Here is a 25,715-nt window from a genome sequence, read left to right as displayed (position 1 = left end):
ACGTTTGCCTTCTGTCTGATCCTGGGCCAAGGCCATGGGGGCTGTAGAAATTACTCAGACCCTGCTCACAAAGCAATGAGAGACTTTCATGCAGGTAACAAGCAGGAAGCAAAGAAGGCCTCCGGCAGAGAGCACGTTCATTTAAAATAGGAACGTAGTCTTTCTGAGCATTCTCGACATCACTCCAAGCTGCCTCACCAGAAGGGACGCTAAGATGGCATGCCACCACCAGGGGTACAGACTTATCTGGAACACGTATGGACTAAATACATCACCACCATGGAGCCAACTCAGAGACATGAATTCATCTAAGAAACATATAGACTAAACACATCACCACCACGGGCCCGGCTCAGGGGCACAGACTTCTCTAAAGAAGCAAACTAAACAACTCCCACTGAGAGGGCAAACCTAGAGCGACTACAGCACCACAGTGTTTTATGCGTGAAGCTCCATGCTGTTGCTCCGGGTATGTGTTCCCCCTTTTTTCTTCCTATATCACTCTTTGCTGTGTGAGCTAAAGTTTGTGTGACAGACGATAGAGCATCAGCAGTGTATAGCTCTCTCATGTGTATTCTTACCTGTGTCGAGCTCAGTCCCTCATGACACCTCCGGAGAGAAACATGGATGATGGAAAGGGTTACACTAGGCTGACAGATGGGAGGTGAGTGCACGCCGGGAATTTAGGGATAAAGGCTTGGTGATCTGCTTGTGGAAAATCACTCACAGAAAACCCTATGGAACAAAGGTCTTCTTCGCGGGGCCCCGGGCACTGTCGAGTCTGCATCAACTGGGTGGCAAGGACAATGGGTGGCAGAGTTCAATGGCAGAGCATCTGTCCAGGTGGCTCAGGGGTGAGTGATGTGGCCTTTGCTCTCCGACAGACTAACTGCTGTAAAGAAGGGGCCCTGACCGGGTCCTTTCTTATGCCATCCCCATTTCCCACTGGCATGTGGGAAACCGAATTATGATTTAATTAATTATGCCCTCCCCATTTCCCATTGGCATGTGGGAAACAGAATTATGATTTAATTAATTATGCCCTCCCCATTTCCCATTGGCATGTGGGAAATAGAATTATGATTTAATTAATTATACCCTCCCCATTTCCCATTGGCATGTGGGAAACAGAATTATGATTTAATTAAATGAGCTTTGCTCAAGCTCAGGAAGCATTATTCTTAATTATTGGGGGGTTAGGTTAGGTGACTTGTCTACTTAATAAAATGATTTTAAAAGAAGCTTATGCAGCCTCTTGGGCACATCTGGGTGCCATTCACAACACACTATAGATGATCAGTGCCCCCTGGTATGGGCATCATGGCCGCAGAAGAAAGAGCAGCTGCCAATGTGAAGTGACCCAAGGGCGTTACACAGCTGCTGCTTATATTCCTTCTACAAGGACGTTTTCACCGCTGGAGTCATTCCTGAACAGTTATTTGGTCCTTCAGAAGACATGATAGTATACATATGTCTCCTGGGAAAGGGTAACCATTTATCCTGAGAATGGGAAGGATTAATTGACACTCGAAGCCTGTGAACCTACGTTGATGGAGAAACAGTTGGGGATTAAGTACGGAAAAGGGGGGGGCGGATGTCAGATAATTATGTCGGGTGTACCAAAGATCCTTCAAGTAATCTCATTTGCTTCCCTTTGGTACAACGTGCGAGCGATGGCCCCAAGGAATGAAATCATTTGCAAAGTTGCAAACCCATGGCAAGCTTGGTGTGAAGAAAACGTGCTTCCTGGTGGCGCCTTCTGGCAGTAGGACTGTCAATAGTAATAGTGAAAGTGGGGGTTTACTCAGCTCATACGGTGTGAGCTGCAGTTTGAAGGGCTTCTCTTGAATGAACTTATTTAATCTTCACATCCTCATGGGGAAGCAATGATATTTTCCTCATATTTTACACATTTTACCCCTCATCTCTAAGATCTCTGAGTCATCAGCATCAAGTTAAATTGCTATACCAGTGTGGAATATGCCTAACTGAAATACTACATACAAGAGCTTCTTTTGCCTTCCATGGGGGCGTATAGCCTCTCTGATCTGTAATAGGGACCCATGGGACTGGGGCAGGTGGGGGGAGCAGGGCACTAAACCACCCAGGGGGAGAGTGTTGGTTATGTCACCACAGAATTGGGAGTGTGCATGCAGACCCCACCACGGTGCACCAACCCTTGAGGGCAATGTAACCATGCGTAGGAACGCATGAACAGATTGGGCTACAGTACCGGTCCCAACCAGAGCCACACTGTCCCCTTCCCTAGAAGGATGTGCGACAGAAAAGCATATTAAACCTACAGGTTGGGGAGGGGCCGCCATGCTGTCCACAGGGAAGCAAACCAAGAAGGAAAAAGACAACAAGACAGTCAGTCCGGAGCCCATATGTGCACACCAAGCCCAGAGGACGACGTCCCTGCATGGAGCTGCTGAGGCGCAGACAGGACTGTAGGGCCAACAGCGGCTCATGACATGATGTCCCCTCGCTGGAGCACACTGCGACAGAGGACAGACAGTACTGGGGTCTGAAACCCCCGCAGTGGGGTAAACCAAGAAGGGAATATAACATCTGCAATGGGAGCAAAGCAATGTCACAAGCCCCTAAAGAGCCCACAAAATAGACCAGGCTTGGAGGGGCAGCTCCCGGAATTCCCCCAGGGCCAGTGGGGAGACAGTCATAAAGCTCAGCAGACAGATGTTGAATTATGTATTTTTTTTCTTTTTTCCTTTCAATTTTTTGTGTTCTTTTTGTTTGGTCTCTGTTATGGTTGGTTTGCCTACTTATATAAGACAAGCATAGGAACCAATCTCAAGGAGAAAGCAACTGACCCGTGGGTCCCGGAGGGACTTGAGGGAGAATGAGTGGGGGAAGGGAGCAGTGAGCAAACAACGCCATAGATGGGAACAACTAGGGAATTAAAAATCAACAACAAGGGGGACATACAGATCCTGGGAGTGTTGGAGCAACAGCAATCTAGCTGAGAGGAATCACTAAGTAGGGAGATCATGATGCTGGGGCAGGAGGAAGGTAAAAGGAAACAGAGGAAGGCTCTAGGAAACAAAGCTATGGATAGATGTATAAGCATAGGTATGTACATATGTAAATACATTAATTCATAAAATAGAGGTATTGGTCTAGGTACATATATTTATATGGCAATACACTGAGGTAGTGGACAGACTTCGGGCCTCTGCTCATACCCTCCCTCAATGCAAGAACACTTTGTTCTAACAATCTGGCAATATGTGATGCTCACCCTCCCAGCACAAATGTTGAAGAAATAAATGGGTGCATAATTAAATGTGAGGAAAGCTGATAGCATCCAACTATAAAAAGATACAGCATCTGGGGTCTTAAAGGCTTGAAGTTAAACAAGTGGCCATCTACCAGAGAAGCAACAAGCCCACATGGAAGAAGCACACCAGCCTGTGTGATCATGAGGAGTTGTTAGGGCAGGGTAACAGGCATCAGAAGACCCAAAACAAATTAACTAACAAAAACATATTGTTGAGAATGAGAGGGTTAGAAGAGAGACCCAAAGCCCATCTGTAGACAATGGGTCATCCCCTCACAGAGGGGTCACAGGGAGGAAACACACAATTCTCCTCTGATTCCTTGAGGCTTCCTCACCACCCGCTATCATGACCCCAGTGCTGCCTCTTACTGCGAGCTAGACCGGAGCTTGTGCACAGATATAGATAAGAGATAAGAGCTCACAACACGTGGAATCCAGGAACAGGAATGGGAATAGCGATACCAGAAGGGTAGGGGGAACGCATGGATTGGAGGGCAGGAAGGGAGAACTGATTGCAATGATCGACACATAACCATACCACATCCCCCTCCAGGGGGACGAACAGCAGAAACCATGGGAGAATGGAGACAGTGGTTGGTGTAAGATATGAAAATAATAATTTATAATCTATCAAGGGGTCATGTGGGTAGGAGGCAGGGAGGGGAAAAAGAGGAGCTGATAACAAGGGCTTAATAGAAAGTAAATGTCTAGAAAAAAATGATGGCAACATATATACAAATATACTCGATACAATTGATGTATGGATTTTTATGAGTTCTAAGAGCCCCCAATAAAATTATCTTTTAATCAAATAAATCGATAATGGAATCCACAGATTTCCACTCTGACTTTGCCTCCTCCCACCCCCACCCCACCCCCTCTCTCTAAACCCAGATAGCTGAGGATGAGGAGAGTAAGGTACAGAAGTCACTTGGCCAGGGCTTGGCAGTCCCAGAGTCTCCAGTAAGCAGGCGGAACACAAGTGCTCCTTGTGGAAAGTGCAGGAAGCTCTGTGCCTCAGTGTTTGTGTATGAGCAAAAGTCATGGGGCTGGGACAGGACGGGGTAAGAGTTTAAGAAGAAACAGCTTAATATCTAGATAGTGCACCTCGTTCGACTAGCTTCCGGAGCTGCTGGAAAAGACAGTCAAACAGGGGTCCTATCAGGAGTGGAAGTTAGGACACTGCTTGCAAATGTCGACCTAATACCTGGGAGAGGACACAAAAGAAGAGCCACCGAGGCAAGGTGGTGGCCAAGGGGAGGAGATGCTAACCTCACGTGGACTGGTTTTCAAGAGGGCTCAGTATGACCTGTCAAGAGAGAATGGGTTGAGGTCATATTCATGGTGTGAGACGCTCTGACCTGGGACCCCAGAGACCTGGATATCGTCAGTCATGGACCTATTACTGATGGTCCATGTGACTTTGGGGAAGTCACTTAAGAAACGTCTCCAGCGTTTCTCCGACCTCAGCCTCTTCATCTATAAAGCAAATGCATAAATGGAACTAGTTTAGGTTTAAATTTCTAATTCTGTATGTAATGTACAGTAAGGCAAATAGAGGCTTGGTTGTTTTTGTTTTACTCTGAAAATGAAACTTATTTCAATAGCAGATGGTCCAATCACTTGGCATCCACCCCCAATTCTTCCGATGACAAATCTACAGTGATATTTATTTGAAAGCTCACTGACCTTTTAAAAATGTCTGTCAGTGAAAATCAAACTGGATCAAACCATGGAAATGGAACACATTTTGAAAAATCATAAGGGATATAAAATTAATGAGTTCACTTTAATTAAACCTTAAAAGTATCAAGTAGAGGACCGCAGGGACACATCCTGGGTCTGCAGGCCTTGTGGCATGAGGGACCGCCCTCCTCACGGTCCAGAGCCTGGGGGCTGCTGCTTCCACCGACAGTAGCTCATGGAGGGTCTGAGGCAGTGGGTGGCATTCAGAGTGACCACCCGCTGGACCGTGACCATAGCTGACGACTACTCGGATCCCTTTGACGCCAAGAATGATGTCAGGAACAGAGCAGGCAAGGGCACAGAGATCCCCACGGATCACACCGTGTTGCTTCTACAGAGCCCGTGCTCTATAGATAGAAAAAGGGCAGAGAGAAAGCTCGCAGGCTCACCAAAGGACAGGTGCACCATCCGGACCTTGGCTGAACTACCGCATGGTCAAATCGTCTGACCTTGGCTTCACTCGGCCCTACTTTGCGGGCAAGTGTTACACATGTCCCCCTCCCACTTCTTAATTTGTAGGTCCAAATACTTTCAAAAATTACCCTCCCCAGAGCAACCAGAGACATGTGACCAGGTGGTGGCATTTGTCTTAGGACTACAGTTAGGTCTCTAGCATAGAGACTGTGCTAGACAGGGTTTTCCTGTCTCTCTCTTGGCTGGCTGAAAAGAGCCAATTAGGCCGGCCCTCCCCTTGTAGTTGCTGGACCATCTGGAACCGTCCTTGAGGTAACCAGTCTTCCTTGGACTTTTGTTTACCCCTTTTCAGAAGTACGTGGGGATGAACACAAGCACGTCTGCGGCCCTTGAAAGCCAGTTCAAGTGTGGGTTGGAGAAAATGTAATTTTCTGGTAGCGCGTAACAGAAACTGCAAATCTGAGTCAATAGGGTGACCTAACTGCCGACCAACCCTAACCTGACTGACGGGGCTCTGGGGTCCACAAAAGAGGCACAGGAGCCCTAGTCGCTTGGGTGTTGGGGACCCTCCCTAGGAGAAAACATAGAACTTAGAATCGATGTTTTAAGTTGGGGCCCCAAAGTTGACCTTCGTGCCCCTAGAACCCTCGGAATGGGGGAGATGAGTCTCCGTGTACTGAGGACTGTCGGTAGAACACTGGGTGCTGAGTCAGAAGACCTGTGTTCCAGCCAGGCTCTGGTGATTACTCATTTTGCCATCCTGGCAGCTCCAGCGCGTCCCCTCCGGGGCTCCCTGTCTCCATCCGTGACGGGGGCAGAGTGAAATGCCAACCTCACAGGCTTGCGGTGAGAATTAATTACGCCAATGGCTAAGGACATTGGCTGTTATTGTCAAGGGCGGAGTAATGTTCTTTATGATTATCACCATCTTTTCTCCAAAAGATTGTTTTTGTTGGCTTGTTTTTTGAGATGTGAGTTATTGAGCCATGCCTGGAGGGATTTCTAAGGACTGGCACCATATCAATAAGAAATGGAAGGAACTAGCCAAGATAAATACTTTCCTTAATTTCAAACATTTATAAACACTAATGATGAACACCACAGCTCACGGGGTGACAGTCATCCCAGGCAGGATAAATCCCTCCTGATTAACAGGCTTCACCTACCTTCTTTGTCTTTGTTAACCCTCCATTCCCGGAGCATATCACAGGGTGCAGATTCTGCCCCCATTTTTAACTTAAATCGGGGAGCCTTCTAATTTGACTTCTGACCCAAGGCAGCTCAGAGATTTCATCGCATTGCCCCACCTTCTCAGCGTGCTCTCCCAATAACGGCACACAGGAGAAAATGATGGAAAACAGACTTACAAATCCCGCACAGTGTTCGCAGAAGGTTGGCTTGAGATAGGTCATCTCCTGAAAATTATGGATAAATCCTGGTCCCATTTTACAGTGGAGTTGGGACTTCGCTCTCAGGAAGTATGCCATCATTTCCTCTTTACTGATTAGGCCATCCCTGTTAAAGAGAATTTTAAATTTTTTAGAGCCATCTTTGAATACCATATTGCTAAGTAATCAACAGACTTAACAAGCCACCTCCCAAATGGTGGCCCAAATGAGGTAGAGATTGTTCGCTTCTTTGTCACGTCTTAACAGGAGGACAGGACTCCCAAGGACAGCTCCAAGTGCCCTAACATCCTTAGTCAGTAGGAAGACGGGCTCCGTGTGTGCACAGGGCCTGTTCATGCGTGCACACACATGTGCATCGCAGCAATGACGTCTCCTTCATTATGAAGAGGTGCTTCCAGAAGGGCATATTTTTGTTTCATCCTGGCTTCGCTACAGGAGGCAGGAAAGACAGGGACCTGTGTTCCCTGGCCCCTCATTCCCTCATTAATTCAGCCCGGTGCCATCGGAGCCAAGGCCACGGTGATCTTTACAGCCAGGCCTTACTGCCTACGGCCCGTTTGTGAGAGCATTCACCCAGCTCTTCTCCCTACGGACTAAACCTTCAGTTCTACCCACCCCCTTATCTCCTTTCACCACATAATCAGACTCATGGACCAACATGATCGTAGAGAGCTCTAGGCTGCCATGTCTCCTCACCACTTGCCAACACAAAATCCGTCTTAGTCTCTCCTGTCTTCGTGCATCCTCCTGTCTCAACAGAAGGGATGCTCCTATCCCTTACTCCACAGCCTCCTGGAACACTGATCCATCCAGGCTCTGCTGAGCTTTTCCACCGATCGCTTCCTCTGCCTACAAATACATCCCAGACTTCCCCTCCCCTCACTCAAAACCAAACTCCTGCCCTTGAGTCAATGCTGGCTCATAGGGCTGCCTGCGCGTTTCTGAAACCTGTAACTGTTTCTGGGAGTAGAAAGCCCAGAGTTCCTCCCGAGGAGCTGCTCATCGTTTCGAACTTCGGACCATGTGGATTTCACCTCCACACATAACCACTACACCACCGGGGCTGCAGTTCCCTCCCCAAATACCCCTTTATTTTCCCATTCTACTATCATCTCTTGTAGCTTCCTTTCCTCTCTCCTTATCCTCAATTTTCAAAAGGAACATTCACTGGCCTTTTTTTATTTTTTAATTTCCTTTTCTTACTCTTTTATCCATGTAGTCAGGTGCTGACCCAAACCTGCCTTCCACAGTGGGCTTTCTCGTCCCGTGAACTTGGCACTGGCGTGGGAACTCATTCCTTTCTGACATTCTCTGTACCGTGGACTGAGGGGGAGTGCGGGCTGCCCTGCTCTTCCTCCTCCCCCGGCTCGTCGACATGATCCACTTCTTTCTGTACCTTCTCCACGTGGGGAAAGGAGGCCTGGACACATCTGCCTCGGGCCCCATGCCCTCGTCCCTCTAAGCTGCCCCCTCAGAGATGCCTGTCCTTTCTCCACAACCGCATTCAAACCCAACTCCTTATGTCTCTTCCCCAAGAAGTCTCAGCTGCAGATGTTTTTATTGGTGATAGCCACACCATAGCATTTCTCCAGTCTTCAAAGGTGAAGCTTCCTCTCGGCGTATGCAAATGATTGTCAACAATAGTTCAAACTTATTGACATCAAAATCACCTAGTATCTAATAGCCCAACTCCCACCTGCGCTATTGCTTTCAGCTCCTGGGTTTACTCACAAGCACTCAGAAGGAATCTAGTTTTCTGGTGGGGAGTACACTCATTGAGAAAATGGATACACACACACACACAGAGAGAGAGAGAGAGAATATGTGTGTGTGTGTCCATGTTCCTAGGTGTGTGCTGCTATGAATGGGAAGGCTGGTGGTCTGGACTCAGCCAGAGGTGCCTCCGAAGACACACCTGGTGATCTGCTACCATAACACCAATGTTTGAAAACACTGGTTTCGTTCAACTCTGTAACACGAGGTCACCACGGGGCAAAATGAAACTGATGCCAACAAGTTTCAGTTATATGTATCTCACCACTAATCACCCTGGCAGCACAATTCACCTGGCTCGGGGCTTTTTAAAGCTTAACCGGGGGCTAAAGGGCTAAGAATGGTTGCTTCCAGGCGTGTGCTCCTGCTCTCAGCAGCTCAACCTGCTGCAAACCAAGGAGCTGACCTGGGTGAGAAGCTACGTTTCCAGCCCCTCTTGGATGGCGGCGCAGGACCCACGACTTTGCCACCAAAGGAGCATGAACACACAGCCTGTGACACAAGGGTGAAGACATGAAGGATCTGTGTTTCTTTGCCTTCGGGCCTCACACCCGCCACAGGGATGCAGGTGACTCCAGGATCTTACTGTTGTTAGTTACCGGTTAGTTTTTTCTGACCATGACACCTTATGGGTGACAAACCTGTGTGTTGCCTTGTCTTGCGCTCTCTTCATGAGTTTGCTATGTTCAAGTGTCCTGTGGCAGCTACCACATCATCCAACTTCCTGAAGGTTTCCCTTGTTTTTACTGATCCCTGCACGTTCCCAATGACTATTTCCTTTCCCAGTGATTGAGTTTTCTTCATTATGCATCCAAGGTAAGCCAGCCAAAGTCTCACATCTTTTCTTTTAAGGAGCATGCTGACTCTATCACTTCCCATTTGTTTACTCGGTTGACAGTACGCTCAGCAGTCTTTGCCAGCCTCAGAGCTGGGACACATTAATGGTTCTATCTTCCCCTTGCACTAGCCTGAACTTTGGAGGACTGGTCCCTGAATGACCAGGACTGGGAACGAAGACCCGGAAACAGAAGTCCACATGAGTGAGGAAAACAAAACAGTCCTTGTCTCAAAAAGGATGGAATCGGGAGGCTACCTACCTGCTTGACCTGGAAATGCCCATCCTCCTCTGCAAAGAAAAGCATCCTTCCTCAGCTCACACTGAGGGTTTGCAGAGGTCCTTGTGATAGTTACATCCTCTGGTGTCAATTTGGGACTTGAGAGGATTAAACGTGAAGGGTGGAGTCGAGTCTGTCAATCAGATCATAGCCAACGGGGCCTCTGTGTGGGCGTGTCCTCCTGAGAATTCTGGGAACTCCTGGTTTTGCACCTTGGAGGTGGGAGAAACTCTCTCTGCTCACTCTCTTGGAGACTCTCTACTGACCAGACACATGGCACTATGCTGATAGACCCTGTGCCCTGGGGACTGGAGAAGCCACGTGGAGACGCCTGCCAGTGCTGAGATGCTTACAATGCCACTGGGTCCACAAGGCTTTCTACCCACTGACCTGTGATCATCCTTCATTTGATGTCATGGCACGTGTTTCATGAGGCTGAAGAAGACTTTATAGATTGGTATCAGACATATGAGTTAATACCGGACTCACGGGCTTGGACTGGACTGAGTTGGGATGCTTTCTTAATATACAAATGCCCTTTATAGAAAACTCTCTCTTATACACATATGAGTTTCTGTAGATTTGTTTCTCTAGTCTACCCAGACCAATACACTCATCAAGGAGTATATCTACTGACTCTCAGGAGGACCTGGCCAGTCCTGTGAGTGCCATACCACCTTGGCATTACCTCAGACATCCCACTGTTACTCACACACGCCCGACCTGCACTCTGTTAAACAGATTGTCTTCAGTCACTAAGTAGAGTTAGGAAAATATGTCCATCAAATTCATGAAGAAGTTTCATTTGGTCAGTGACGCACTGAAAGCTCTCACTATGGCCTAAAACCGATTTCTGAGGCTTCTTCACATGAGGCATCATTTAAATTGACACATCCCTGAAAACACCAGTTCTCAAAGAGCATTTTGGGATAAAAATGATCATCTGAATGTTAGCCAGGTTGAAGGTAAGACGACTTGTAGTGAATAAATTAATTCATTTCCCCATCCAAATATATTTGTGCAAGTATTCACCATCTCATCTCTCAAAGAGTGATGGGGCATCTTACCCTATTAAAAATGTTGGGAAGTCATCCATCAAAATAGTTGTTTAGTTGGGTTTAATTTATTATTTCCCAAAGTACTAATTACCAGCTACCTATACGGAACACAGGTTAGAAAACATTTCCTTTCTGAGACTTTTCAAGTTTCACTCAAAGCTTCGATGTGATTGTTGTTGCGAGGTGCCATGGCATCAGTTTCTACTCAGAATGATGCCAAGGTGATTCCATAACAAAAGACTTCCTTGTGCAATTCACCACGGTAAATTTGAGAGATTAATTTAAGATATCTCATTGTCTGGCAGAAGAGTCATATAACTTATGACTAGATCAAACTGTCTGGTAATATCATATCATTTGATCTCCCTCTTGGCCCATTTTAAAGCTGTTTCAGCTTAAAAATAAAAAAGTAAAGGAGAAGTACATGCGGGTTCAGTCTCCAGAGAATCCCCTCTGTCTAGGGACCAGGGATGTGGATAGCCTCCGATCATGAAGAATGAAATGGAAAGTGGATGGCTGCAGTTGCAGTTAGCTTAAAATTTAGGACCCTGTCATTTGATCTCCCTTCTGATTTCTTTGGTGCAGTGGTTATGAGTTGGGCTGTGACTCCCAAGGTCAGCAGTTTGAAACCACCCGGCGCTCCTCTGGGGAAGGACTGAGTTTTTTATTCTCTTGTAAAGACTCACAGTCTCAGAAATGCACCGGAGCAGTTCTGCCCTGTCCTATAGGGTCACTGTGTGTTGGCATTGACTAGATGGCAGTGAATGACTGGGGCTTCATTTAAATTTGTTCTAGAATATTTTCTTTCTTTTCGACTGAGGTGTTTATCTCTGTTGCTTTATTACCATTGCTAGTTCTTTCTCTTTACATGGTTTTGTGTCTATGAAATCCAGGATAGGTTAATCTATAGACACAGTAACTGGATTATTGGTTCCTTGGGGTTGTGGCAGGGAAGGCTAGTGCATTGATAACGATGGACACAAGAATGAAGGAAATGGTCTGAAGCTGATCGTGGTGATTGTCCAACTCTTCTTGATGGGACGGAATTATTGGATTGTATGCTATGTGAATTATAGGCTAATAAAATGATTGGGAAAATAAGTAATGAGTGTAGGGGGAGTGGGGGACACTCCTGTATTTAAAAATAGCCAGGAAATCAGAACTGTTTGCATCTCTTCTGGGGGGTTTCCAAAGCAGGTCTACTGAATGACAGCTGACTACTGTCAAAACCCACTGAGAAAAAACAAAGACTGAGAAGTATCATTAGGTCCATGTCTTACTACGTATCACAGATACAAGTAAAACTAAGGGGAGAGGCAAGCATTTAGCAAATAACACACTATGTTGTGAGGTAAATTTGTGTTTTGTATCATTTAACTTATTTTAAAAGCATTATTTGTTCTGGACAAATCATAAAATTGAATTTACGGGTTTTCAGACATTTTTGCTAAAATATCAAGACTTTCATTGATGTTTTGAATTACATACCAATATTATACTTCTTTTAAAAATCTACACATCAACAAAAATATTGGTATATGTACATTTTGATATCATTTGGACACTTCCCTTATAGAAAATCCAACAATTACTACAGATAATTTTAAAATGAGGAACGAAGCTCACATCCAATTATTAATGTCAGATTTCCTCAGCAATATTTTTTAAATAGTATTTTGGCTGAGGTAGGGTTTAGTAACTTGATTTTTCAAGAATCATTTGATGCTGAAATCTATCTATCTATCTATCTACCTATATATTAGAAACTACTGAACTGTTTTACACATGCTTTCACCAGCAACAAATGAGGGTTGCAGTTCCTTCACTACATTGCCAACACCTGCTGTTTCCCGGTTGGTTGTTTTGTGTTCTCACCATTCTAACACAAGTGAGGTGCATCTCACCGTAGTTTCGGTTTGCACCTCCCTAATGGCTCGTGCAGTTAGAACTCACCAGCTACTCTGCAGGAGAAAGATGTGACCGTTTGCTCTCATTAATATGAAAGCTGGGAAATCCTATGGGGCAATTCTGCCCTGTCTTGTAGGGTCACTACATAGTGGAATCAACTTGATGGGTCACAGGCTAATGATAATTGAGCATCTTGTTATGTGATTCTTGGCCATTGGAATATCCTCTTTGGTAAACTGTCTGCTCAAGTGCTTTTCTCAATTTTTTGCTTTTGGTTTTTTGTTGTCAGGTGTAGGATTTTTAAAAAATACATTTTTAGACACTACTCTTATCTGATACGTGTTTCCTGAAAAATGTCTTCCAATCTCTAGGTGGACTTTACATTTTTTTTTTATACAGTCCTCCAGCAAATGAATTGGCCTCCACTTTTGGCAGAAGTTCAAGGGTGGGGAAATGGCTAAACATTAGAAGTGATGCAGGAAATGGAGAGCTGGGCTAATTTGCAAATGGGTACTCGAGCATCACACAGATGATATGGTCGGCCCCCTGGTCCCTTCCATCCACCACGTTCACATACACCAAGAAAAGGTAAGTGAAGAGTAAGATTGAACTCATTAAAGCACCAGCCTTAAAGTGGCCAAGACATGAGTGAAGGTTCCACTGCTCCTCTATAATAATGGCTTGCAGCTTTAGGGCAGTGGAATTAACAAAGGACAACATGCCAACTTACTGATCTTTGTCCAGCACACAGAAGGAATCCAAGAAGGGAAAGTTGGCGGCTATGCTTTCAAAGTCCTCCTGGGAGATGTACCCATCGTGGTCATGGTCATAGTTTCTAAACACCGACTGCAGATGAAAGACAAATATGTAATGAATGACTATGTATGAGTCACACTTCAAGCTTGCTATTATGACACCTTTGATAACTCGCAAATTATCCCTCCCACAAAGGAATTTAGAATCTAGTGAACGATAACTACAGTTAGAAGCCATTAGCGCACTAGCTAGAGCGCTACGGGGGAGAAGGAGGAGAAGGTGTCGGAAAAAGAAATGAATTTGACAAAGGATTCTTGGCAAATATGAGGCCTAAGCTGAGACCTAAATGTTGAGTAGGAGTAAGGCTTAGTGAAATCACAAATCTCAATAGAAAGTGGAGCTTTAAAAAAAAAATCCCAATTATTTTAAAAACGAGAGCATGTATTGAATATAATCCCAATCAAAATCTCAGTGGGAACTTGCTTTAAATGAACAAGTTGATTCTAAAGTTCAAATAGGAGTAAGAATATTAAGAATAGTGGGAAATATGTTTAAAATCAGGAGCACTGTGGAGAGTATGCCCCTACCGGAAATGGCATATTCGAACAACTGCCGAGTACCCTGCAGCACTCAGTAGGCCCGGCAATAGGATCTCTCACCCAACAACTGAAAACTACCTGCACCAAAATAATGTGGTATTGTAACTTACTAGAGAGAATGGAGTCTGGAAGTGGACTAATAAAAATATAACCTAATCACTCCCTACCATCACAGTGAATCTGAGTCCTAGAAACCTAGCACTGCCCCGATGGGTTTCTGAGAGTATACCTCTTTATAAAAGTAGAAAGTTTCGTCTTTCTCCTGAGGGGTAGTTGGTGGTTTTGAACTGCTGAACTTGGAGTCAACAGTTCAATACATAGGATTCTAAAGGCATTTTTCCAATCCACAAAGCTATCTAATAATTGGGGTTAACTGGCTAATAACGCTACAAAATAAATTGGCCCCAAACTAAATCTTAGATGCATTAAATATTTTAATATAAAAAGCCTTTTTTTTCTGATTAAGTTGATTCTAACTCAAAGAGACCTATGTGACAAAGTAGAACTTCTCCATAGAGCTTCCTAGGCGGTAATTTTCATGGAAGCAGATTGCCAACTCTTTTCTTCCAAAGAGCTGGTGGTCGGTTTAGAACACCCAACTTTTCAGCTTGCAGCTAAACGCCTAATTAATTACTGTACCACAAGGGCTCCTTCTATAAGGAGGCTTCTAATAGTTCATAGAAAAATTTCATTTATCTTTTATTTTCCTTGAATCTTTGAAGCCACTTAGTATAAAAAAAATTAAACTATGGAAATACCAAAGATTGGTAAACCAATCACAATGATCTACATATAACCCCCTCCCCAGGGGGATGGGTAACAAAAAAAGTGGGTGAAGGGAGACAGCGGTTGGTGTGACACACGATAAAAAATGTTTTTTTTAAAAGAAAAGAAAATACCAGAGGTAAACAGATGGCTATTTTTTTACTTAAAATATCTGAATGGCAAAGTCTTTGACGTGTCATCAAAGTCTGAAGCCACAATGAAAAAGATTCTATATATAAATAGTTAAAATACATAAAAATATTCAATTAAAATGTGATATATATATATATATATATATATATCATAGGATGGAAGACAACCTAAGATGTAAAACCTTTTTTCTTGAAGGTTCTTCTCCCAGCATGTTGCAGAGACTCAGTCCTGTTGCACCTGAACCTGTGTGACTCATGATGACGTTTTATCGGGATCCCAGTGTCCGGGGCTGAAGGTGTGTCTATGTCCCTCATTTGAGCATGCTCCTGTTCTGTCTCTATACAAGGAAACCTATCAGAGCTAGAACTCAGAGGGAGGTGCCTTGTTTTTCCAGGAGTCACACGGTGTTTGCCTTTGATAGTGTGCCTACATATGGCTATTCTATCACGCGTGTTGGAAATCATTTGTTTTCCTTCTTGGACAGGTTTTCTGCCTTGTGCTCCCTGTCCCCCCTCCCCGCCACCCAAACTTAAGTGGTGGTGTGCTGCTGTGCCAGCCTCCCAAATATTTAAAGCAGGTGAAACTATCCAACCACAATTTTCCCTCTTTGGGTAATCGGTTGGCCATGCATTGTCTTGGCGGCCTTGCAAGGTCTGGGGACCCATAGGAGCTATTCACGGGTAATTCTAATCCCAAAGCACCCTGGTGTTGCAGTGACAGTGGCAGCAGGAAGCCCGGAAAAGGAAGTGCGGAAAGCATTTGAATAAGTGACAACAGCCTGAAGGGGAAGAGGAAAGGGAAAGAATAAGGATCTTTCTAGTAGGTTCTCTTCCAGAGACCAATGCCAGGGAATGCCCAGAGTCTGCTAAAATACCCTTACCTACCCAACAGGCTATTTGCATAAATTCCATCAGATTCCCGGAGAACTGCAGAATATTCTGGAACGAGAAATGGGCCCTCTATTGACTGCCCCTCAACCACCTACCTCAACTAATTTCCGTATGTGCTTGTTGATGACCGTGGGGTCCGGCTTTGGCATGACTCCTGAGGCCCATTCCAGGGGCACCACGGGCTTGGTGGGCGTGGTAGGGGAGGTAGGCTGCTGACAGGAAGCACATGTGTTTGCTTTTTGTGTTGTGCAAAATACGTAACAAAGCATTTGCCAATTCCACAATCTCCACATTTTCAATTCACTCACGTTGATAACGCTCATGATATTTTAACACCACCTTCACTCTCTTTATCCAAACTATTCTACCACTAGCTGAAACCTCAGGGCCTTGGTGATGTAATGGTTACACGTTGGGCTGCTAACTGAAAGGTCAGCAGTTCGAAACCACCAGCCGCTCCACGAGACAAGACTTTCTTCGTCCTTAAAGCGTTACAATCTCAGGGTAGATCTATCCTGTCCTAGAGGAGTCGGAATTGACTTGAAGACGGTGAGCAGAAAACTCAGTGGACACAAATTTTAAAATAGTAACTGAGGCCTCAAGCAATTCCGACTAAGGATAATAAAGAAAAAAATAAAGAAATAATAACTAGGGAAAAAAAACAAAAAATAACTTTAGGATATTATGACGGATAAAACTTTACATGTATGGACAGCGTAACATATGACAAAATAATAATAATTTATGAATTATGAAGGGTTTATGAGGGAGGGGGATGTGGGAGAAAGTGGGGAACTTGAGGAGCCGGTATTAAGGGCTCAAGTAGAAGGCAAATGTTTTGAGAATGATGATGGCAACAATTGTACATATATGCTTGACACGATGGATGTATGGATTGTGATAAGAGTTGTATGAGCCCCCAATAAAATGATTTTTTAAAACCCCAAAAACTTTACATGTATGTAGCACTTAGATGTTTATAAAACATTGGCATCTTTTGTTAATAGAATCTAATCTGTAACTGAGTGCATGTTTGGATAGTGTGTTTAGCTTGGCAGCAGATTAAATTCCAAGTTGGCAAAGTGTTTATCTTGAAAATGAACTATTATAAATGAAGGGGAAGTTTCCATCCAACACTCCCAAATATCACTCTCACAGTCTGAAACATCTATGTAACGGCCCATCAAGGACTTTTGCATGATGCACACATGGACAACATCAGCTTCCTCATTATTTTACACGCTGCATTCATATGAATCAGTGGTGAGGCACAGTCGATGTTACCAGTGCACGGTCAAGTCCATGTCTTTAAGCCTGTCCCTCTCTCAGCACACTTAATCATTCGTCCACTCGAGACCTCTGGTGTGACTGTGGTCACATACGTTAGACGTACTGTGGGGCAAGACCCACCCTGGGAAAGGACCTCAAGCTTGGACAAGTGGAGGGGCAGAGAGGAAAGACGGTCGAGGAGGTGGGTGGACGCAAGGGCTGCACCCACGGGCTCCAGCATGACTGCGAGCAGGAGGGTGCCGGGCCTGGCCCGGCTGCTTTCTCTTGTGCTTAGTGTCGCCGTGAGGTGGTCCAGACTCAAGAGCATCTAAGAAGATCAGCAGTCTGTGGTGGACTTGCTTCCTCCACAGCGGTTTCCACAGTATCGCAAGGTGCCTTTCCTTGAGAACCTGGGGAAATGGAGGTGACAGTGCCCCGTCTCTGGGGGCCCTCACCAAGGCAAACATTGCTGTTGCTGCACACAGCCTGCTACTAGAAGGTTCTGACACTTGATCATAAGTTTGGGCTAACTAATTTTTCAAGAGCTGTGGCATCTCTGCAGAGAGTGAGACATTAATAGCATCCCGAATGCTACCAGCAGGACCAAACACACACACGCACACACACGCTCACACACACACACGCACACACGCACACACACTCACACACACACGCTCACACACTCACACATGCACGCTCACACACACTCACACATGCATGCACACACGCACGCACACACGCACGCACACATGCGCTCACACACACGCTCACACGCTCACACACACATGCACACACACGCTCACACGTATGCCACATGCACACAGCACTCCCAGATAAGTACACATATCATAGATCATTGTCGCCAGCCATTCATCCTGCTAAAGGATAAACACACGTTTCCCAAACTACACCAATTGCTGTAAACTCACAGGGATGCCATAGATATTTCAAGCTTCCAGGGAAAACACAATACGCTATGTCTGTCAGCTAAGTGCCTAAGTTAACCTAGCAGTAAAATATCTGCCAGCTTGAACTTGTTTCTGTGAAGCAAAAGTAATGTGTTTCAGTAGGATTTAAAAATTGCCACCAGACGCGCACAGCTTTTAGTCAATGACTGCGTTTAAGAATCACACGAAAATACTATTTTCCTTTTGATGTGTGTGTATTATTTTTTCCAGTGAGAACATTAATATTTATTCTGCTGTTTGAACTTAATTGCTCTATGCATGGAACTCTTACATACAAGGGGGCATCAAAAATTCATGGGAAAATTCCATTATCGTTCCATTTTCCCATGAACTTTTGGAAGCCTCTGCATACTTTTAAATTTTTTTATCATTTTATTATCAAAATCCCTGCATACTTATTTTGATTCAGGAGTGCCATGGAAAAAACAAAACAAAAATTACACCCTGTCAGTCTAGGACCAAGTATTCAAGTGATGTCTGTCAGTGCTGACTGCAAATACGTACAGCTTTATGCTCTCAGTTGTGTAACCCTGACTAGACATTACTCTCAGGTTAGCATATGTCAAAGAGCAAGCACACATAAAAAAGATGACCCACCACTTGGAGAAGAGATAGAAAGGCATTGGGAAATACATTTTCAGATTTGCAACCTTCTAGCACTTGGGAGGGGCTTTGAAAACGCCTGATCTTACCCCCAAAATCAAAAGCCTCTGTATTTGAAGGGAATGTCTCCCAAAATTGGCAAAGCATTTATCCTGAAAATAAAATAAGGTGATCTTCAAAGGTACCATAAAATGATGTGCATGAACAGGTGTGCTAAAAACAGGGTCGTGGGCATGAGGGATTGTGGGAAACCGGTGCAGGATCACAGGATGCTCACCATGAAGGTCGCCAAGGCCAGAGACCAAGCCTTGGTCTCCTTCTCACGGGCAGTGTGAACTAGACTCAGCTGAAGTATGATCGAGACCAAGGGAAAGGACTACGGCTACGAGGTCCTGCCAGGCCGGGTATGGGCACAGGATGAGAGCAGGGCGGTGGAAGGGCAGTGAGTGTGCATGCACTGTGCTAACGTGGGCAAGGCAGGCTCTTCACACCAACGCTAGGGAATGAGGGAGGAGAGCAAATATCCCCTTTTTTGCAAAAACTCTGTTTCTGTAAAGATTGCCATAGCCCTGCTGGCTCTGAAGACCCTCTGTCCCCATTCTCCCTTTGGTGGTTCTGCTAGATTTTCTCACACAGCTCTCTTCTGGAGTGGCCCCAGTAGATGGACTTGCAGGGCGGGGTGGGGGGTTGGCAGGGAGTGCGGTGGTCCTGACGTCCTTGCCCTCCCTATTCTGGGAACAAGGGCACTACCAGGCCGGATGACTCAGATTCAAGTGCAGCTCATTCTGTGTCTTCCATTTCCATGGTTCAAATAACAGGAGATACTAATAGGTTGCCAGACTTGGGGTCCAAGTCCCTGGCAACAACATTCTGCAGAATACATCTCGTACAGAGTTCCTCTGTGCCAGCTTCCTTAGGAGTACCAATGCCAAGACACCAGCGCCAAACAGCAGACACTTTCCCCGTCAACACACAAAGCCTATCCTACTTGTGAAGCCCAAATTTATCTAGGTTTTTAAATGATTCGTTTACTAATACAAAACCCCATGCCAAACTCAATGCCCCCGAGTCGATGCTAAGTCATAGCAATCCTGTAGACCTGGGTGGAACCGCCCCTGTGAGCCTGAAACTCTTTACCAGAGTAGAAAGCCGGGTCTTTGTCCTGTGAAGCTGCTGGTGGTTTTGAACTGTGGACCTTGAGCAGACCAGTTCGTAACTACTACATCACCAGAGTGCCTTTATTAATACAAAATAGATCTCAGATAGAGTCCACTTACCACAACAAATGAGCAAAGTACATTCAGTGACATAATTTATTTAATCTCCGTATCTAGTGTTTATTTACTAAGAGTTGGCCACTAATTACCTGAGACACTATCCACTGTGACTCTGAAATTCTGAATGGAGTCACTCCATCAGAAACTTTTGTTGATTGTAACCAAGGCTACATAAAGTAAGCATATCTAATTTTATTTTGAATGGGATGTTTGAAAGGTTGGAAAATTCTAAATGATCTCTAATATGAGGGTAGCCGTTATCACATATATATACTTTTTTTTCCTTCAGATTCTCTATAGAGGTAAGTCTTCAGACAGGCTACAACAAATCGGTCAATGAAACAGAATAATTAGGAATGATATCTTTCTTTTATCACTCTCTGCTATGGAGAAATTATGTCAAGCTGTTAAGGATATGCTGTTCCATCAAGAAATGAAAGTCATACAGTTTTTAAAAATATTTTAAAATCTTTAGAACCCCAAGGCCTCATTGTAATGGGCAATTATTATAAATGACAAACAACAGTATCTGATACTGACCCTTAGACAGAAAACAATACCTACTGACTTAGAGTTCCGGGGTTCCAGCACCAGCGACAGTTTGTAAATATCATCTTCTGTGTGGTAGAGGTCTAGGGAAAGCTGCAACAAGGAAGAGACAATGCTGTTGTCCTTTATTTATTTACACTGCTGCATTTTTTAAAATTCAATGTTTATTTCCACTGTCTAATCATTCCAGGGACTGCAGAAAACTAGAATGATATCCTGCCGAAGTGGACAATGAAATCAAAAAGAAAAATATTCGATCCTGCTGCAGTCATCAGCACCAATAAGCACTGCCCACTCCCTGCCCAACTCAATTTCTGTGTAATATTCATTGAGCCGCTCCTACGTGCCAAGCACTAAGCTCAAGGTTGGGGATACGGAAGGATTATAGACTAGAAGTGGCGAGAGATGCCTAAAATGGGAACTGCCATGCAAGAGAAAGGTCCCTGGTTGGTACAAAGGGTTAGTCACAACACCATCAATTTGAACCCAAATTCTACTCTGTGCACACGGGATCACCAAGAGTGGGAGCTGACTTCACAGCAGCGAAGCACACAATATAAAGGCGGGAGTCCCTGGACGGCACCAACAGGTAACAAAATGAATGCCAACAGAAAGGTTGGCCCTTCAAGGCCCAAAGGCCTCGCTATCTACTTCTGAGAAATCAGCCGCCGAAAAGTGACCAATGGAGTCTTGGTTGTCTCCTCTGACATGCACAAGGTTGGCACGAAGAGGAGTCAACTTGATGGCACCTGGAATCCGTGCCGGGTCACAAATGCTGTCTTAGAGGCCTGATTAGAGCATTATGGAAATAAAGGAGCCATTAGTAGGTCAATAATAGGTCCCTATTATTTCAGGATCCTATGTTTGGTCTCATAGCAACCCTATAGGACAGAGTAAAACTCCCCCTTTGGGTTTCTGAGGTTTTAACCTTTACTGGAATAGAAAGTCTCTCTCTCTCTCTCTCTCTCTCTCTCTCTCTCTCTCTCTCTCTCTCTCTCTCTCTCTCTCTCTCTCTCTGTCTTGGACTATGGCTGGCAGGTTCAAACTGCTGACCTTGCTGTTAGCAGGCCAACATATAATCCACGTTACACTACAGGGTCTCTATGAGGCAGAATGGGCTCCGTGGCAGTGGGACTGACCTTTTGGTGTTTGCTCTCACTGTGAGTTGGAAGCAACTCCATGGTAGGAGCTGGTGTTGGGTCTGGTGACAGAACACGGTATACAATTATTGCTGCCTGCCAAGGGCCTAACAATTTCTTTAAACTCAGAAAGAGGCCTTGATTAAAGACAGGGCATGTTAAGTCTGAAGTGAGTCACCTTGTTCAAGTAAGTTGCTCATGGAAGTAGAATCGTAAGGGGGACGGGGGTAGAGGCTGTGAAGGCAGAGGCACCTGGGTTCAAATGATGAGCCTGCCACTTACTAGCGCTGTGATTTTGAGTAAGTTATGTCCTCTGGGGCACAGTTCCTGCATCTATGAAATGAGGATGATCAGAGGAATTGACACGGAATTAGATTTTTATCAGGATCCCATGAAATAATGCACACGCACAACTTCACACAGGAATTGGAAACACACTAAAAGCCCCATACATAGCACCTGATCTTGTCACTATGATTATGGTTTTATTTACAATTTATTATTATTGATAGAGGCCACTGAGGGCTAAAATGATGAGGGTAGATTCGCAGAGGAACTTCTAAACCACGTGGGTCCTGGCTTGAAGGATGAGGCGGAAAAGAGATTACTGTCAGCAAGGACAATTTAGAACAAGCTTAGAGGTGATGGCTGAAATGCTACAGCCTGACAGTGAATTTTCCAATGACCCAAGACAAGACGTAGACCTACACAAATTCCCAGGCAAGTCCCATCTCTATCCCTGCAACCAACCATTCCTGATGAATCACCCTGCTCTCCCCACAGGGAAAAGGATCACGTTTTGTGATCTTTTATTGACAATCCCATGAATGTGTTCATCTTAAAGGTTAGGGCACAAGGTGTCGGAATGTGGTGTGTGTGTGTGTGCATGTGTGTGTGAGTGTGTGTGTGTGTGTGTGAGTGTATGTGTGAGTGTGCGTGTGTGCATGTGTGTGTGAGTGTGTGTGTGTGTGTGTGAGTGTGTGTGTGAGTGTGCGTGTGTGCATGTGTGTGCATGTGTGTGTGAGTGTGTGTGCGTGTGTGTGAGTGTGTGTGTGTGTGTGAGTGTGTGTGTGTGTGTGAGTGTGTGTGTGTGTGTGAGTGTGTGTGTGTGTGTGTGAGTGTGTGTGCGTGTGTGTGAGTGTGTGTGTGTGTGTGAGTGTGTGTGTGTGTGTGTGTGAGTGTGTGTGCGTGTGTGTGAGTGTGTGTGTGTGTGTGTGAGTGTGTGTGTGTGTGTGTGTGAGTGTGTGTGTGTGAGTGTGAGTGTGTGTGTGTGAGTGTGTGTGTGTGTGTGAGTGTGTGTGTGTGCATGTGTGTGTGAGTGTGTGTGGGGGGGGGAGGGAATGAAACAAGGAAGCAAGAGAAAGAGCGCAGACGCTTTTCACGGGTTCTTCTTGGTTTGATGCTGTTGGGCTGTGTTTTTTAAAGAGTCAGCATCATGCAGTTACCCTTTCGGATCATTCATTTTCATTCAACGAGTCTTGATGAAGCAGCGAATCTGTGTCAAAGAACAATCTAGGCCCTGCTCCGAGGAAGACAACATGTACATGACCATGTCCATGTTTCAAGGCGTCTATTGTTTTACTTAGACTTTGTCAACTAAGCTTCTTTTCTAAAGATAATAATGTTTGCTCCTAAAGATAATCAAAGTTGTTTTCCCCATAAAGTTGGCCATGGGCATCATTTTAAACCACAAACAAGTCTTGCTCACAAAGAACAAATATTGCATCTCCCCTCTATCGAACAATAACTCCTCCTCCGTCCATGGGCTCAGCATTCTTAGGGGAGAAGAGCTAGCCACAAAATAAATGCGTGTCTGAGTCAGGCCATTCTGTGAAAGACTGGAGTGGGATGCACAGAAGGGATATTTTGATAATGTCATCGGTACAATAAACAGCTATCATACCTCTTAGTTTCACCATAAGGACACATACGATGACAATCTGAGTCGGTTAGAAAACCACGGGGAGCTGTGTGGTCTGAGATGAACAGGACATAGTTCGAAACATGCAGTTGGATAAGATTTTCAGAAGGTTCCGTGTGGCCCATTCACATGGAGCGCTTTCCTTATGTTATCATTTTAATTGGGTGAAGAGTTACACGACAGACCATCAGGGTTGCGTTCCCCAATATGTATGCATCTGGTTTCAACGCAACCATGGTCATCTCCTCAAATCACCATCCTTTATCCCATACCTTCCCCGGGCTTCCTGTTTCCATCTCTCCCTCGTTCCTCACCCTCTGAATGTTGTCCTTGGATGAATGCTATTTTTGATTTTAATGATGGATTCTGCTAACACACGGGGCGCCCAGTGCCAGACCCGAAGGATGATTGAGGATCACAGTCTTGGTGGTTCTATGAATCTCTAGCTGATTAGCAAGCCTGATGATGGCTTTTATCATTTTGAGTTCGGTTCCACATTTTTCTCCCACTCCATCTATGACCCTGTCATATGATCCTTAGGAAACATTAAAAAAAATATTCCATGTAGGTGACATAAAACATCAGCCTCGGGCAATGGCTGCCATTTTGCAAAGTGACAGTGGTACACGCCTGGACTCGGAGCTTTGTGCAAGTAACAGTCCCTTGTCTTTTCCACCTCTGTCTGGGCAGGCTCCGGCTGCTGCCTGGCCTTGTAAACATCACACAAATAAAGAGTGAAAACCAGTGATTTCTTCCTTCAGAACTTCTTTTTATCCGGAGCTAATCTATCCTTGAGTAGGATGTTCTTCCCTCCTGACTCAGCCCTCAAGTCCCAAGAGAGCAGAGATCACTCACGGTGGCATCTGCTGGACGTCACATGATCGGAGTGCTGGACCATCTGACCAGCACTCCAAATTACCTACGCGTTAAATTGGAGAGATCCTCTTCAAAAGATACAGGACGTCTTTGGGGATTTTCATAGGTCACACGGACAGATATCGTACCTTACTATGGAAATGCATTTGCTCGTCTGCTTCAAATATTCGCTTTCTACTTATTAGTGAACCTGGGTAATCCACTGCCTTTCCTGAGTCTCAGTCTCCTGATCTCTGAAGTGGGAATCAGGACTAATAGCTCCCTCTTGTGGTGAAAGTGACATGAGCTGATACACAGCTGGCTGGTTTTGCTTAAAGGACCCATCTGTGGGAACTGCGGGGCTTGGCTGCAGTCAGGGGAGCAGCCAAATGTCAGCGTGGTTCTCTGTGGATATGCAGTTGCCCTCGGTCAGGCTATTCCCCGGACCACGATCCCGCTTCCTCTCCCAGGTCTCCTCGGAGCACGAGGACTCTGAGCTCCAAAGAGCAACCTATTCCACTTTCTACATCTATGTTTTCAAAGGTATAAATCTAGATACATTTGATGATATAGACTGCATATAGGCAGCTTCTCAGTGGAACTTCAAGACCACCTGTTACAGTTGCACACATTGGAGCACAGTTGTTTCTGAGAAGAACCCCGATTCACGGCTTCAGGTGGTTGCACTCACCATGCCTTCTGTCAGCAAAGATGGCGGGTGGGGTGGGGGTGGGGGTTCTTATCTGAACCCTAGGATCTACATTGCCTTGATTGGAGAATTATCTGATAAGGCAACTTCATCATCAAACTATCTCCACTCACCATTTTTGCAAGTCTCCTTCTCTCTCCTCTCTCTCTCTCTCTCTTTTTTGTTATGGTTAATGAGACTAAAAACATAGGGGCTTTCCAGTTGTTTGCATATTCTCAGAATGGTAAAAGTAACTGATGTTCTAAAAATACTATGAAAAGAATAACCGGCCTGTTTTGTATATTGTGAAACAGAAACATCAGCTTTCAGATCTCCTGGTGATGTGAGTGTGGGGTGGGGGTGGGGTGTAGGGGTGTGGGGGGTGGGTTGGCTGCAGGGGCACAGGTGAAAATGTCTTCCCCCATTCTTCCCTGTTCCCAACTGTTCCCTTCTTTCATCTGCCACATTCTGTTCAGGGGGCTAAAGACACAAGTGAGGAGCATGGCAGACATAGACCCTGTCCTTACAGATTTTGAAACTGGAAGGAAGAAGTGGGGAGGGT

General features: G+C 45.1%; 1 protein-coding gene across 2 annotated transcripts in view; it reads right to left on the bottom strand.

Moving 5' to 3' along the window:
• The window catches only part of RASGRP3 (RAS guanyl releasing protein 3), a 91,419-nt gene that overhangs the window by 8,768 nt on the left and 56,936 nt on the right, over positions 1–25,715 (bottom strand). The window contains exons 11-14 of one of the 2 annotated variants that reach the window (XM_075535384.1): positions 20,566–20,643; positions 15,980–16,096; positions 13,452–13,567; positions 6,826–6,973 (exon numbers count right to left, since the gene is read on the bottom strand). In XM_075535384.1, the coding sequence (XP_075391499.1) occupies positions 6,826–6,973; positions 13,452–13,567; positions 15,980–16,096; positions 20,566–20,643 (459 nt within the window). The remainder of the gene's footprint in view (positions 1–6,825; positions 6,974–13,451; positions 13,568–15,979; positions 16,097–20,565; positions 20,644–25,715) is intronic. The other variant, XM_075535385.1, reaches the window with a different exon arrangement.

The sequence above is a fragment of the Tenrec ecaudatus genome, chromosome 17 (genome assembly GCF_050624435.1).
Source record: "Tenrec ecaudatus isolate mTenEca1 chromosome 17, mTenEca1.hap1, whole genome shotgun sequence".
Taxonomy (NCBI): Eukaryota; Metazoa; Chordata; class Mammalia; order Afrosoricida; family Tenrecidae; genus Tenrec; species Tenrec ecaudatus.
The sequence above is the reverse complement of the archived record's forward strand: the minus strand, read 5'-3'. Positions and strand labels throughout refer to the sequence as shown.